The sequence below is a fragment of the Osmerus mordax genome, chromosome 4 (genome assembly GCF_038355195.1).
Source record: "Osmerus mordax isolate fOsmMor3 chromosome 4, fOsmMor3.pri, whole genome shotgun sequence".
Taxonomy (NCBI): domain Eukaryota; kingdom Metazoa; phylum Chordata; class Actinopteri; order Osmeriformes; family Osmeridae; genus Osmerus; species Osmerus mordax.
The window spans coordinates 16,259,655-16,275,855 of NC_090053.1; the positions used below are offsets into that span (position 1 = coordinate 16,259,655).

Sequence of the window (16,201 nt, forward strand, 5' to 3'; positions counted from 1 at the left end):
TTTCACCTGACTGACCTCTAGCTCCATGGGAGACCTGTGTCTGAGCTGGTAGTGTGTGTGGCTAGGAGAGGTGTGTGCGGGAAGAAGTGGTGTGTGTGGTGTGTCTGGGTAATAGGTTTGAGTGTGTGTGTGTGTGTGTGCGCTCGCGTGTGTGTAGGAAGGCTGAGTCGTTCTGCGTGTGTGTGTGTGCTTGCGTGTTGCTCTGCAGTACTGTCGATGTCTGTTCTGCGGCAGGTCCTCTCACATTTGTGTCATCCTGACCCACATTTTCCAGTGAACCCTAACGCTCCAGACCCTGTTCTCCCCAGGTGGAGGCTGGACAGCTCTGACATCGACCTGGCCGAGGACAGCCACTACATCCTGGTGGGGGGCAACCTGGTCATCAGCAACCCCATCAAGATCAAGCACATTGGGAAGTACTCCTGCATGGCCAGCAACCAGTACGGCTCCATCATCAGCCGGGAGGCCTTGGTGCAGTTTGGATGTGAGTGACAGGAACGGAATCCAATCATCCTTATGAGTCAGATTGTAGTCATGCCTTCTTTAAGGGAATGGGCAGCCTGGTTGCCTTGTGAGTATGAGGAATGTGTTTGTTTGTTTGTGTGTGTGGGAGTGGGGGATTTGAATGATTTGAGCTCCACCATGGCTCTGCTGAAGAAGTGGTCCGCTATGGGGGATGACGGTGCTGCTTGTGCAGGGACTGGGTTTGGGTGTGTTCTGAACGAGGCGAGGAGAGCTGAGGGGAAATCTGGTATAAGTGAATGAAATGAGCGTGGACAAGCATGACAGTGGATTCTCTAAGCTTGTTAATGACACACAGATTCTCTCTCTCTCTCTCTCTCTCTCTCTCTCTCTCTCTCTCTCTCTCTCTCTCTCTCTCTCTCTCTCTCTCTCTCTCTCTCTCTCTCTCTCCTCTCTCTCTCTCTGTGTCTGTCTGTCCCACAGACCTGGATTTCTTCTCCTCTGAGGAGAGAGAGGCGGTGTACGTGAAGGAGGGCCAGGGGCCGTGTTGCTCTGTGCCCCCCCACCACACTATCCAGGTCAGTGCTGCTCCCCCCCCCCCACCACACTACCCAGGTCAGTGCTGCTCCCCCCCCACCACACTATCCAGGTCAGTGCTGCTCCCCCCCTCCACCACACTACCCAGGTCAGTGCTCCCCCCCCCACCACACTACCCAGGTCAGTGCTGCTCCACCACACTACCCAGGTCAGTGCTGCTCCCCCCCACCACACTACCCAGGTCAGTGCTGCTCCCCCCACCACACTACCCAGGTCAGTGCTCCTCCCCCCACCACACTACCCAGGTCAGTGCTGCTCCCCCCCTCCACCACACTACCCAGGTCAGTGCTGCTCCCCCCCACCACATTTTCCAGGTCAGTGCTGCTCCCCCCCCCCCACCACACTACCCAGGTCAGTGCTCCCCCCCCCCCACCACACTACCCAGGTCAGTGCTGCTCCCCCCCACCACACTACCCAGGTCAGTGCTGGGCCGGCCCCAGCTGCACCACCGCCCACCCTAACCGAACCGCTGGGCTAACACGTCCAACATACACCTCTGAGTGTTCGATGTAATGCAATGTCACATGCAGTTATCTTGAGAGATTAAACCCTGCCCCCTGCTGGTTATAGTGTATAAGTACGTAGACTCTGACAGGATTTGAGAGTAGAATGTTCTCATGTCGTAGCTCTGGGCCTGACTCCTAGTATTAGTGCCTGGATGCGCTCTCTCTTCTGTTGTTTATTATTCATCAGAAATCTGTTTTGACTAATCCCTCCATGTGTGAGTGTGAGAGGGTGGGTATGAATTGGAGTGTGTATGGGTGTCTTTATACAACTTGTGTGTGTCGTTAAACAGAATGTGTGTGTGTGTGTATTGGCCTCATTTACTCAGTTTTTCACTCTCTAGCTCATGTTATTTTTTCATCCTTAAACAAACCTCTTTATTAAAGCAGAGCTCCAGAGTATTCTACAGCTCCATTTCATCTTCATGGTTATGCTAATCTGTCTACCCAAACCATTGTGAAACCATGGTAACCTCTCCCTGCTGGCTAGCATTGCTGCTAGCGAGCTTGTCCTTGTACAGCGTCACCAGCCTGCATGACCGTCAAAACACATTATCAGCCCTAATCGTAAAGGTCGATGCTCGCTTGGGTAATGAAGCCGCAACACCAAACAAAGAATTCTCTATTTCCATTTCCATTTCATTTAAACTGAGCAGTTCCCCCCCCCCCCCGTCCTTCAACCACTTATTTCCAGCCAATCGCTTGGCACGGCTCCAGGTGGCACTCCGCCTCCCTTTTCTTAATTGACAGGTCCAGAGTTGTGTCCTTCTCTAACTGTCTCACTTTATCGCTCTCTCCCTCTCTGAACGTCTCTATCTATATGTCTGTCTATCTGTCTAACTGTCTGTCTACCTGTCTGTCTGTCTAACTGTCTGTCTGTCTGTCTATGCAGCTGAGCTGTCGTTTCGCTGGATGCTGAATGAGTTCCCCATCTTCATCCCCCTGGACAAGCGTCGCTTCGTGTCCCAGAGCACTGGGAACCTCTACATCTCCAAGGTCGAGTCCTCTGACAGCGGCAACTACTCCTGCTTCGTCTCCAGCCCCTCCATCGCCAAGAGCGTCTTCTCCAAGTTCATACCCCTCGTCCCGCTGGCCGAACGTTAGTGACGCTCATCCGTTCTGTTTGGTGTCTGTGTTTGGTGGATGTGCTCAGTGTGTTGATGGTTGTCATGAGCACACTGGATGTTTTACACAAAGGGCATTCCTGTTCTCTGCCCTTATTAAGGGTTAACATCTGGCCTATGATTCTGTAATATCACTCTAATATTAACTCTGTGGGACAGTGAAAGCTTCTGACCAGATAGCTTTACCTCTCTCTCACACACACACACTCGCACATACACACATATTCACACACACTCACACACACACCAGTGAGGGAAATTGTCTCTGAGATTCTGAGAGCATAATATTCTCTTACATCCTGTGTGCTACAATATCGCATGATATTGATGTTGATTCTTTGTACACTTACTAATACAAATACAAGTGACTCATCGCAGATGTACAGAAGGAAGTGACCTTGCTGGGTAACCATTCTTGAACCAGCAGATGTGCGGCATGGGACTTCTCTGGAAATAGTGGCCCCTACACCAGCTGCTGTAATTGTCTGAGTGTGGACAACCTGAAGGGTAGAAAACCTGAATTTCGGCAGCTTCGGATGTTTCTCAGTGGAGAGAATGTCACAAGCTGCAGTAACATGTTAGCTCCAGAAGCATGTGCGACGTGTGTTTGCAGGGCCGGAAGGTCATAGCTGTAGACTAGCTGTGAACACCCCAGGGCTCTCCCACTCTACCATATGCTTTCCTATGACTACTTCACCAGCACTGCCCTTTAGCTGGGATGTGGCCCATTTCTTAAAGCGGTTTGTTTTGGTTTGGTGTGTGTGTGTGTATGTTGCCACAAGCTATTATTATGTATACGCGTGTAAACAAGGGTGTGATTCACCATAGTTAAATCGACCTACCTCAGAGTAGCTTTCCCATCAAAGCACCTCTAACTAAATACAGCATCAGTCATTGCACAGAACTAACATGTTGTTGCCAGCCTAAGTAGTTTTCCCTCCAATGCGGGGGAGTTTGTTAAACAGGTGACTCACGTCCAGCCTCTCATCCCTCTCCTCTGCCAGGCTCAACGAGGAAGTACCCCGCGGACATCAAAGTCAAGTTCCCAGACACCTACGCACTAGTGGGCCAGAACATTACTCTGGAATGCTTCGCACTGGGAAAGTAAGTCTGGGCACAGCCCGTACATGACTGAATTGAAGTGTGCAAACTGGATGTAGCTGTCAGGGTGTTTGAGAAAAGGGGACATTTCAAAACTCAATATTCACACCCACACTTACCAATAATTGTATTTGTAGACTGTAGCTCTTAAGCACACAATGGGCCTTGAATATGTACTGTAATGTAAATATTTTCTTTTACGATGTGCCATCGGTGGGTAGTCGTAAACTGGTCTTTGTTGTAACCCCCCCACCTCCCTCGCCCACTCTCCAGCCCCATTCCTCTGATTCACTGGTCGAGGCTGGAAGGAGATTTGCCCCTCGATGCCAAGATGAGCATGGCCGGTGCTCATCTCCACCTGTACAACGTGCAGTATGAAGACGAGGGAACTTACGAGTGTCAGGCAGTCAACTCTAAAGGGAAGGACTGGCACAGGGCTCGTGTCTCTGTAGAGGGTAGGTGCACTACTGTATCTCCTATGCCAAGGCACTGCACCAGCCTCTATGAGCCTAAACCTGCCACAGATGCACTTTTGTTCCTGACATCTATTTGTGTGTACATTTACATTTATTCATTTAGCAGACGCTTTTATCCAAAGCGACTTCCAAGAGAGAGCTTACAAAGTGCATAGGTCACTGATCATAACAACAAGATAGCCAAAAAACATCGCGAGTTGCCAAAACATGAAGCACACATTGTGAACAACCAAAGTAAGTGCCAAAGGGAAGAACCATAAGAGCATGTAGTTAAACAAGTTACAATTAAACAACATGAACCGCTATAAGTGCAAGTGTACCTGTGGAAAAAAGCAAGCAACAGTAATAAAAACAATATATCACAGCGAGAACAACAATTTAAAACAGTTACCACTAACCACAAGAGCAACAAGTCTCTAAGCAAGAATCATTGTGATCCTTGAGGAAACTAACATCGGGTCAAGCGAACCATTCCTAAGTACCGTTGTACTCCCGGAACAAGTGCGTCTTGAGCCTTTTCTTGAAGGTGGAGAGACAGTCAGTATCTCTGATGGAGGTGGGGAGTTGATTCCACCACTGGGGGGCCAGACAGGAGAAGAGCTTGTGTTGGGACCGGGCGGTCTTGAGCGGTGGGACCACGTGTAAGGCTGCAGGAGAGACTTGATGTAGACGGGTGCAGTCCCGTTCACTGCTCGGAAGGTCAATACCAGGGTCTTGAATCTGATACGGGCCATGATAGGTAGCCAGTGGAGAGAGATGAGGAGCGGGGTAACATGGGAGCGTCTGGGTAGATTGTAGACCAGGCGGGCCGCTGCGTTCTGAATCCTCTGAAGAGGGCGGGTTGCACATGCTGGGAGACCAGCGTGCAGCGAGTTGCAATAATCCAACTTGGAGAGGACAAGTGCTTGGACTAGCAGCTGGGTGGAGTGCTCAGACAAGTATCTCCTGATCTTCCGGATGTTGTAGAGGGTGAATCTACACGACCGGGAGACCGCAGCAATGTGGGCCGTGAGGGAGAGCTCGTCGTCCATGGTAACCCCAAGGTTCCTGGCAGAGGATGAAGGGGTCACCGTCGCAGATCCCAGGGTGATTGAGAGATCGTGGGAGATGGAGGGTTTAGCCGGGATGATGAGAAGTTCTGTTTTGGCGATGATGCCCATCTCAGAAAGTCTGGCGAGCAGGATCTGGTGGTTGACCGTATCAAACGCTGCAGAAAGGTCCAGCAGAATGATGACGGATGACCTGGAAGCCGCTCTGGCAGACTGGAGGGCAGTGGTGACTGAAAGGAGGGCAGTCTCTGTGGAGTGGCCAGTCTTGAAGCCTGATTGGTTGGGGTCAAGCAGGTTGTTCTGAGAGAGAAAGTTAGACAGTTGGTTAGATACAGCACGTTCAATTGTTTTTGAAAGGAAGGGTAACAGTGATACCGGTCTGTAGTTCTGGTTAAGGGAGGGTTTTTTGAGTAGAGGGGTAACTCTAGCCTGTTTGAAGGCAGAGGGGAAGGTGCCAGAGGTAAGAGAGGAGTTTAGGACATGGAGAAGAAAAGTTATGATGGAGGGGGAGATGGTTTGAAAGAGAGGGGAGGGGATAGGATCAAGGGGACAGGAGGTGGGGCGATGAGAGAGAATGAGGTCAGAGATCTCTGCCTCAGACAGGGGAGAAAAAGTGTGTAGCATCTATGTCTCTCACTATCTGGAAATGCATAGACGTACTGTAATACTCGGATACTATTGTGATCACGCACTTCTTGGTACACTGAATTAATTGAGAACACCCTTTAGCACTCACTTGAGGCCGAATCAATCGATGCACGTTATAGGTACTGGCTCTGTGAGTCAATACTGAGATAACACTTCAAAGCACCCGACGTCATTTACATTTACATTACATTTAGTCATTTAGCAGATGCTCTTATCCAGAGCGACTTACAGTAAGTACAGGGACATTCCCCCCGAGGCAAGTAGGGTGAAGTACCTTGCCCAAGGACACAACGTCATTCGACACGGCCAGGAATCGAACTGGCAACCTTCAGATTACGATCCCGATTCCCTAACCGCTCAGCCACCTGACTCCATTTAGGCGAGAAGATCCCAAATCCAAGGCATTTGATATATTTTTGATCTACTGTACACTGAGGTTCTCTAGCCTGGAGTATCATGGATACATATTCTCAAGTCAACTCTCAAGTCACGCTGTGAACACCAATCAGTCGACGCATGCGTGTTGTTGAATGTTGATAAATAGCTGATCATGTATTGACCACGCATTGGGAAACGATGAGTTCTTGTCCCTCTGCCCTCTCCTCCCCCAGCGTTCCCAGAGTGGGTAGAGAGCATCAACAGCACGGAGCAGGAGATCAGGGGAGACTACACCATGTCCTGCCTGGCCAGCGGCAAGCCCAAACCCCACGTCCGCTGGCTCAAGAACGGAGACGCTGTAAGGCCGCCTCACCGCTCACACTCCCAACCGCTCCCTCAGATCCCATAGTGAATTTGAAAAGATCATTGTAAAGTATATATGTAAATCATTGATTTTTCCTTATATTTTTCCTTTCAATTTTTCAATGCCTTCTTTATTCTTTCAAAAAGAATGCACATACTATCATCGCAAGAGTTTGCCTACCACCAAACGACGACCGCTTAACGCCCACACCCACATGTCATGTAGGTCGCTCTTCTCAACACGGCCTAGTCAGGGACGTCTTAGTGACATCCTCACAAAGCATATAGGGCACTGGAAAAATTTACATATTCAGCAACCACTTTTATCCGAAGCACCTTAGAGTAAAGGGGAGAACTGAAAGCGTGACCTCCTGATTGGCCGTCAAATTCTCGACCACTGCTAAACCCTCTGCCTTCAAAGAGGGGTGCGAGTGTTGCGTAACTGTCACTGAGCATCTGGCCTCTGAAAAGGACCCTGGGGAGGAGAGTGCAGTAGTAGCAGTTACTATGACAGCGCGGTGAGGGGCTGTCTGATCTGAGCGTGCTTTGGTGCATCGTTAAATATTAATGAAGTGTTTGTCATGTCTGTTGAAGTTGTCGCACTGCTGAGGGATGTCCCTGTTGTTGTCTCCTGAAAGCTCAGGTGTTGTTATTGAAACCCTAAAATGCTTTCTAAGGAGATATTTGATTGAACACCCCCAAAAATTAAAACAACGCTACTGAAAATGATTTCACACAATACATATTTGTAGAATATACTTGCTTAAATACAAATACTTGCTTAATTCCTTACAGTATGACAAACATGAACTCAAGTTCAGTGGACTGATGTTCGATGACTCTGGGATGTACCAGTGCATAGCAGAGAACCGCCATGGAGTCATCTACGCCAACGCAGAGATGCGTGTGATCAGTGAGTCAAAGCGCACACTTAACCTTGATTGGCTGAGTCATTGTAGTCTGTGTGAGATGACTGACTGGACTAATGAAAACAGGAACTTGTCTGTTTTAGTTAAAGCTGACAACTTGCTTTCATAATTTAAGAACAAAAATAGTATGACCTTAATAATGGATTGTGCCCCTGAAATTGAGAATAGGAGAGAATACAGTAGCACTTTAGTTACAGTAGCAGAAGTACCAATGTTCAGGAGGTCAGTGGGAAATAAATAAATAAATGCAAAATACTGAATTAAATGTACATTATACCTCTACAATGTATAGAACAAAGTAGTGAAAATGCAATAGTTCTGCTTAGTACAATAAGTGCATACAGTATATGGCAACACAATGTTGTCAGTCAAGTTTTTTCAGAAACTCCATAGTTTGAGTTGAGAGGATGCATGGATCAATCTAATAGCATTTGGTATGACCTCCAGGTATTGAAGCAATGCCAGAGCTTTGTCTGACCCCTCCTGTGTCGTCGTCCCTCCCCCCCCGCCCCCCCTACAGCCTGCGCGCCCACATTTGAACACAGTCCAGTCCGGGGGACCCTGGCAGCCAAGAACGGACGTGTGGTGATGGAGTGTCGACCCAAGGCTGCTCCCAAGCCCGACTTCTCCTGGAGTAAAGGCACCGAGCTGCTCTCCAACAATACCAGGTCAGTCGGTCAGTCAATCAGCCAGTCAGCCAGACAGGCTCTACATACATAGACAGGCAGACAGACAGACAGGCAGACAGACAGATAGAACAGTTGGCTTGGACTTGTTTTTCCTCTGAGCTCCACTATCTGACTTACTCTTGCTCGCCTGTAATCTCTTTGATCCCTCTTCATGCGGACCTCTGGTGTTCACGTAATCTCATTAGTCATTTAGGTGTGCGGGGGCACTTGTAGGATGGAAACGGCACAGCACGGTACAGCATGTTAGCATAGCGTGCGTTGTTTGTGTATGGGTTTACTTTGTCGTATTCGTGCGTGTGTAGCTGACCTCCTGACCCTACTGTACTCAAACTCTTTAGCGTCACAGCGGTGATCCGTTTTTTAGTGAGGGAGTACTGGGAGGTTGTCTGCTTCCTGTCTCATGCAGACACTAAGCCAGCGCTGAAGCTCATCAGACAGGACAGGCTCTGGCAGGGTAAGCCCTGCCCTCCGCTCCTCACTGACAACACAGGGCTAATCAGCTAGCGCTTAGACCTCCGGGCACCCCAGGGGGCCCGCCACAGAGCAGGAGCTCTAGCTCAGTCCCATCCATGTGTCGGACCGCTCCAAACTCCCCGGGGCTGGCTGTGAGTGCAGGGGAAGGACTGGGGTCTAATGTGACCCAGGGAATGTCCTTTTTTTGCTGGGTTGTAAAGTTATGTGAGAATTTCAGACATTGACTTGGTTAAAGAGCATCGGTGAAAGGGCATTAGCTGGTGGAGTAGTAGTGACCTTGTAAGAGCTAGACTGTGATGGGGTCATTTCATTTTTAGTGCTGTGAAGTAATGCAACTGCAGTTACTGCATTTGGCTCTGTGTGTGCGTTGTTGATCGGAGCTGTTGTTTCTAAGTTGCTCTGCATTCCTTGTCATCTCCCAGGATCTTCCTCTGGGAGGACGGCAGTCTGGAGATCTTGAACGTCACCCGCTCCGATGAGGGCCGCTACACCTGTTTCGCTGAGAATGACCAAGGGAAGGCCAACAGCACGGGCTCTCTAACTATCACAGGCAAGAGAAAGCCACTCCTGTCGCTCCAGCCTTATACCCCTACCACCCTGACCCCCAGCCCTGCCCTGGGGCCGTTACTGTCAACCCTACCTGCCCCCAACCTCATACCCCTGCCACCCTGATGGCCCTATCAGATGAAACGACTCTCCAACCTCAAGGCCCTACAAGCTGTAGTTGACTCTAGATGAGCTTCTGACAAGGCCTTTGTTGATACTCAACCTTGTGAAGGATGATTAGGTTGTGTGTGATACGGAGGTTGAGAAGCATGCAGCCAAACTAGAATGATTGATACATATTTAAATTAGATTTGGTATTTTGTAGCATTAAAGCTACCCTTTTCCATTAATATGTTAATTTAGCTTTTATGAACTGTGTGTTGTCATAGTACAAAATATTATGGTGGTTAATGTGTTTTTCTTTTGGTGCTCATTGACAAAGTGTTGGCATTGAAAGAACATTTTAGCATCTTAGCAGATACTTTAGCTTTTATTGCCCCCTGCCGGTTAAGCATGGCAAATGCACCTCAACTACACCCTCCGAACACACAAGTAGATCTCACAGTGTTATTTCAAGTTCTCAGGGCCTCACACTCAAACTAACAGCATATGATTTGCTTGTACATGAATTTCATGGACCCAAGTAGAGAATTAGGTCCAACATTCAAAGCTGCTGAGATGATATTTGTACATTTTCGCAGATCCTGTTCTGCATCTCTGAACAATGCCCCCACCGGGCCTTTTTCTTCTCCCCAGATGCCACCAAGATCACCTTGGCGCCGTCCAATGCCGACGTGAAGGTGGGCGAGAGCACCAGCATGCAGTGTGCCGCGTCGCATGACACCTTGCTCGACATCACCTTCATCTGGTCCCTGGATGGCCTCGTCATCGACATGGACCGCGAGAGCGAGCACTATGAGCACAACCCGGTAGGAGAGAGAGATTTGGAAGGAGAGAGACAGGGAAGGGGAGAGAGGAAGAGAGAGAAAGAGAGCGAGAGAGAGAGAGAGAGAGAGAGAGAGAGAGGGGGGGGGGTGCAGAAACAGGGAAGGGGAGAGGGAGAGAGAGCAAAAGAGAGAGTAAGAGAGAGACAGCGAGGAGGGGGCAGTAACAGGGAAGGGGAGTGATAGAAAAAGAGAGGACCCATGACCTTGCAACAGGGGAAAAACTGACAATGTTTCTTGGTCTGGTCTGGTACACAGTACATACTCAGGAAAAACTGACCACAGAGCCTTGGAATGTTAAGTATACAATTCATCCTTTTTAGCCCAGATGAGTATAACTCATCTAGGATAAGTATCCATTTCCTGTGGGTCCCAGACTGGTGACTCTGGTGTCTAGTATATTAGCTGCAATTTCTGCTCACACATATTATCAATGACATGACCTACACCCTGCTTGCTCAGCCCAGCTGTGAGCCGTGGCTGACTTCTCATCTGTCAATCCACCCTGTGGACGTACTCCATAAACAGATGTTGATTGACGACCCTGCAAAAATATAGATTTTCCCCCTCATAAAACAACGTTGTTGTAAATGCCAGTGGATGTTATAAATGTCATATCTGAATGACCATGATTACTCATATACTCACATGAAAAGGGGTTAACGCAGACATTATTCAATATGCTCACTGGGGAGAATTTCACCGATGGGTTTGACCTTGGGCTTTCCAGCGTGCTGGGAGCGTGCTGCTCCACTGACAAACAGACGAACTGTCGATCTAATTAGGGGAAGGTCTGCTCGCCTCCCAGCCAAACTCCCTGCAGCTTCCCTAATCAGCTGCTCAGGGCCGACACCTCTGTGTTTCCTCGGCCGTGGTTTGCTTCTTTGTGGCTCGAGTCACTATCATGTTAAGACTTAGCTGGGTAATGCGTTTATTTTATTATTTTTAGTCGTAGAACGTCCCGATAATACAACTGACATTAAGTGTATTTAGCTCCCTGGTTTATTCGAACGGAAGTCTCAGTACCTCTGAAGGATGCTAGGTGCGGTTAGGTCCCTGGAAGGAGGGCGTGTGTGTCCTAACCGGATTTATGGGACCGAGGAGTGAAGAGGCTGTGTGTTGTCTTCCTCCTGTCAGAACGGTAGTTCCAGCGGAGAGCTGCTGATTAAGAACAGCCAGCTGAAGCATGCGGGACGGTACACATGCACCGCCCAAACCCCTGTGGATAACGTCACCGCATCAGCTGACCTGGTCGTGAGGGGTGAGTCACACAACACACAAGCATGCCCAAACACACGCGACGCACACGTACACGTAAACACACACATACAGATGCACACGAACACACACACGCAGACCTACATGCACAGGCAGACCCAAACAGACAGACCCACACACACACTCACACACACACACACACACACAATGTAGATAATCATACTGTAGCATGAAAGGGTGGTGAGCTGTAGATACAAAGTGAGAGGTAATTGATGACATTTTCCAAGGCTGTAATTTGTCTTAAATCTTTTACTCCATGCACCTTTATTGAACAGAAACCACTCTTATCCATGTGAAAGAGTGCAGTTATAGGGAAGGCTTGTAAATGTACAGGAAAACCATGCATAAAAGAATGAATTTACAAACCAGTTCTGAAGTGCCTTTTATTACACATGGAAAAAAAAATCTTACAATTCTTACTGTGTGGGTGTGGGTGCGCACGCTCACGTGTGTGCGACCGTGTCCATGTGTGTGTGTGTGTGAGTGTGTGTTGGGAGGAATAAATCATGCCAGAGTTGCCAGACCGTGGCTTTTTCTGCTGGCTAATCTGTCAACCCGGTGACTCCATCTGAGTCCTGGAGAAAAACACTGTGGGAGGAAATACTGTCTGTCCTGGAGGCCTGCCAACCACACCACATGATACTGTGTCCCACAGCCTCTCACCGGGCTGGGCTCCTGCACAAAACACCAGAGACCCAGAGCTGATGTCCTGAGGAAAGTTTAGGATTCTAGCTGGCTGGAGTTAATAATAATGAAAACGATACAGAGGCCTGCAGACTTTACTTTAGTACCGTACATTGTCTTAGACCTGCGTGTCTGTTAAAACGTGTTCAGTATCTCATAATTGTCGCTGTTAGGTAACCAGGCATGTAACTATGGAAGTATTGCCACTCCTTACTGGAAAGGTTATCCTTGGCAGCGGAGTAGCTGAGATTGGTTGTACTGTAGTTGCTCTAGATTTGTATATGTGATAACATGGTTCTCTTTGACACTCAAGGAGTTACAATGCTTTGAAATGGGAGGAGAACTGTTTCAGCTATAGATCAAAATGGAGTTTTTAGTGCCAACCCTTCTGTCATGATGCTTCCGCCCTGAAAAGTCGTTATTTTTAAACAATATGGTGACTTGGACAATGATGAGTCACAGATGAGAGAAGCAAGTGTGTATTACTGTACTGTGTGATTATGTGCTGACACCTTATCTGACAGAGACCCGTTGACTGTGTGACTCAGCTGGACGGCTACACACAGCTCACTCTCTCCTCATTCGGCGTGCAACTTTCATCACAACACGTTTGATTGAATTGCTTGTTGTTCGCCACGTCCTGTAAAGCGGACGTGTATGAACCGAGCACCAGCATGCCTTCCGTGTCTCCCGGGCGTGCTGCTGAAGGGGTCTTGCTACACCTCCCAGGTGACTCATGTGTTTTCACCCTCCGCTTCCTGAGGAGTGAAAGGCTAGCCTTCCAGCTCCCCTCCAGGCCCTCAAACAAGCCCTCTGTTACCTGACAAAGAGGCTCTTCAAATGGGACTAAGAGCTCCAGCAGTGATCCGGTCGTCAGTGATCCTTGTTGTGCCCTGGGTGTGCTTTCAGAACAGGTGCTGACAGACGGCCAGGTGAATACGCTGAGGCCAACTGTGACGTTTCCCAGGGTGGTTTTCAAAACACCTGTGTGATATGTGTGTGGAGTTTCCTACTGCCCACTCTACCATGCTATATGGAGCTACTTCCTGTGGAACACTAAATGACTGTAGCTTGCTGAAGGACTGAAACCCTGCAGGTTTCTTAATGGAGGGCCAACTGCCAGCGCTCACAGGAACAAAGATGAAAGACTTCCATTCGTCAATGCTGTGAGAAAGGAAGCGGATCTATTATGAAATATCAGTTCAACCAAAACATTGGCACTGCACCTGTATCGTAGTAGTTGCACAGAAATGCTTTAATAGGCTGTGTTTAATACTTTACCTCAGGAGATTACAGTATCTTAGTACTTTGGGTTGACAGGTTCATTCTTTGATTTGTAGCGGCAAAATCTGCTAGAGAGAGTGAATATGTTGATTGTTTCTAACACCTTTTAGAAAATCAAGGCCAAACTGTTAATCTTACCGCATGGTACAGGCTTTCCATGGCATGAATACCGAACCAGATTCAAACGCTACTCTGTCCTACATCACACACGTTCTCACAGAACCAGCAATGCTACCACCCTGAAATGAACAGATAAATTGTCCAGAATGTGCCAGTCACACAAGATTCAGTGGAGGAAAGGGGTGGCATTAAGGGTCTATTGGCTGTCTAATCGCCTTAGTTTTCTGGTCTGGGTTCTATGATGGGCATGAAAGACTAAACCCTGCCTGGTTTCCAGGGCTGTGTAAGGCTTCAGTTCGGTTAGCTAACTCTTTCAGTCTGGGTTTTTCCTTAGAGCCTTTAGACTGCTCTACAGGAATCCGAGGGTCCCAGGAGAACAGAGTTTAAAGAGCTTGCCCCGTTAGCCTTTGAGTTCATGTATGTTACTGACCCCTGAACCTGAACACGTCTTAACATGTCAGTCTGTCTCTGAATGTCTGTAAATGTAGCAATGGGTTTGGATGTGTCAAGACAGTTGATGTTAAGAGGTTCGACATGCTTCAGACAGCGGATGTTGTGTAGAATTAGCGTTGATTTTGAAGTTAGATTTTGGCAGCCACGGAATGTTGCCTAGAAATACCCCCCCACCCCATGCAAGTAAAAGAAGGAACACTGTAACTGCACCAACAAGTCAATGCACACTCACATTAATGTTGTGCCCAACTGTAAGTGACAGTCTCTCAAAATAGTGGCACAATACACGACTGTAACATCATCATTACTGAGTGCAAGTAGCCAAGACTGTCTTCCCTCTTCTCATTAATGCCCCCCCTCCCGATTTCCATTCTGCCCTCAACCCCCCTCACCACCCTCCCCCCCCCCCCCCCACCCCTCTCCCTAGGTCCTCCTGGCTCCCCAGGGGGGGTGCGTGTGTCTGACATCAAGGACAAGAGCGTGAGGGTGACATGGAGCCGGGGCACAGACAACCACAGCCCCATCTCCAAGTACACCATCCAGTGCCGAGACTCCCTCTTCCAGGACTGGAGAGTAGCCACCACATGTGAGCCCATAAAAGCACACATGCGCGTGCACGAACACGCGCACACACACATGCATACACACATCTGACAGGACTGTAGCGACTGTGTGGATGAACACAAACCATGATAAAGGGGAGCATATTCGTAGCTTTCGGATCTCTCACCTGCAACAGGATGCATGTTTATCAGCTACTTTCCCTCCACGCCCTGTAGCTCCTGCAGATGTGGAGGGAAACTCTGAGGAGGCCACTGTAGTGGATCTGTTCCCCTGGACGGAGTACGAGTTCAGGGTGATAGCCACCAACACCTTGGGGATAGGAGACCCCAGCCTCCATTCACCCAAGATCACCACCAAGGACGCTGGTAAGAACATGGAGCCTGACTCCCTTCTTGCAGTACAGCCCTAGGTACAGACATATGAATGTATGCCACTTACAGTCATATATTACCAAATTAATATTTAGAAATATAAGTATCAAGATTTTGACGATTCAGCTCTACCAATGTATATTGTACATGAGCAGTGTGTCTCCCAGTTCACCGTAAAACGTCCCTCAAAATAGTACATGAGTGATTCAGTTGTACAGTGAGATTCACTTATACAATTGAAATCCCAGACTCAGGGTTACCCTTGATAAAACAACATTCGCAGCCAAAGCACACTTTAAACAGAGCCATGCCGAGACAGGTGAAGAGAGCTGAGCTTGCCTAGCAGCAGGGAAGTGCTCTTGCCTTTTTGACTCTCAGTAGAAATGATCCCACATAAACATTACGGTGTTTCTCTTGGTCCTGGGGTGAACATGAATATTGGACTAGGCTGCTGTGTGTCAGTAGTAGTGCCATTGTATAATATGTGGTTTGGCATTGTTTGTGTGCAGTAGGTGGGAGGCAGGGTACTGTATAATATTTGGCTGGCCGTTGTTTGGGTGGACACTGTACATGTGACCTGAGAGGTTGGCGTCGGCTGTCTTGTTACAGTTCCTGTGGTGGCGCCCTCGGACATTGGAGGGGGCGGGAAGAACAGCAGGGAGCTGATCATCACTTGGACGGTAGGTCTGGACGCTTTTAATTCTGTCTCTGGGAAAAGAGATGTACTGAAAGAAAGATTTTTTTTTTCAGCCGAGAAGGACAATTTAGAGTGAGGAACAGGAGGGTCAAATTCAAGAGGCCACTGCAAATTTTACCCTTCTGTTCCTCACTCAAAATTGTCCTTTCAGAGCAGTATACTAATTACTCTCTTTGACACTATGCTGATAATTGTTTTTTTGTCTTCCTCACAAATGGAGCACCACCTCAGTTTGCCAGTGTATGTAAGGGTGAAGTAGAAACTGAAAACACTGTCAACTGCAATTGCATTCTGAATCTGTAGGTAATCTTTCGCTTATGGCCCTCACAAGCAGAAATTAGCAATACATCACAAAGACTATCCTCCATTTTGGCGGTACCCCTCCAAATCCTGTTGGAGCTAAGTCCCTGGGCAGACTGCCTTGTTTTTGGCGGAGACTTGGCATCATCGGTCCCAGAGCAGCTGGT

At 48.4% G+C, this 16,201-nt stretch overlaps 1 protein-coding gene across 1 annotated transcript in view; it reads left to right on the forward strand.

Moving 5' to 3' along the window:
* Positions 1–16,201, forward strand: part of LOC136941832 (contactin-1a-like) — a 60,816-nt gene that overhangs the window by 37,746 nt on the left and 6,869 nt on the right. The window contains 15 exon segments of the mRNA XM_067234452.1: positions 309–484; positions 946–1,002; positions 1,005–1,040; positions 2,455–2,661; positions 3,691–3,790; positions 4,061–4,242; positions 6,572–6,696; positions 7,497–7,614; positions 8,151–8,298; positions 9,216–9,343; positions 10,096–10,268; positions 11,421–11,544; positions 14,530–14,688; positions 14,882–15,031; positions 15,647–15,717. Coding sequence (XP_067090553.1) covers positions 309–484; positions 946–1,002; positions 1,005–1,040; positions 2,455–2,661; positions 3,691–3,790; positions 4,061–4,242; positions 6,572–6,696; positions 7,497–7,614; positions 8,151–8,298; positions 9,216–9,343; positions 10,096–10,268; positions 11,421–11,544; positions 14,530–14,688; positions 14,882–15,031; positions 15,647–15,717 — 1,954 coding nt within the window.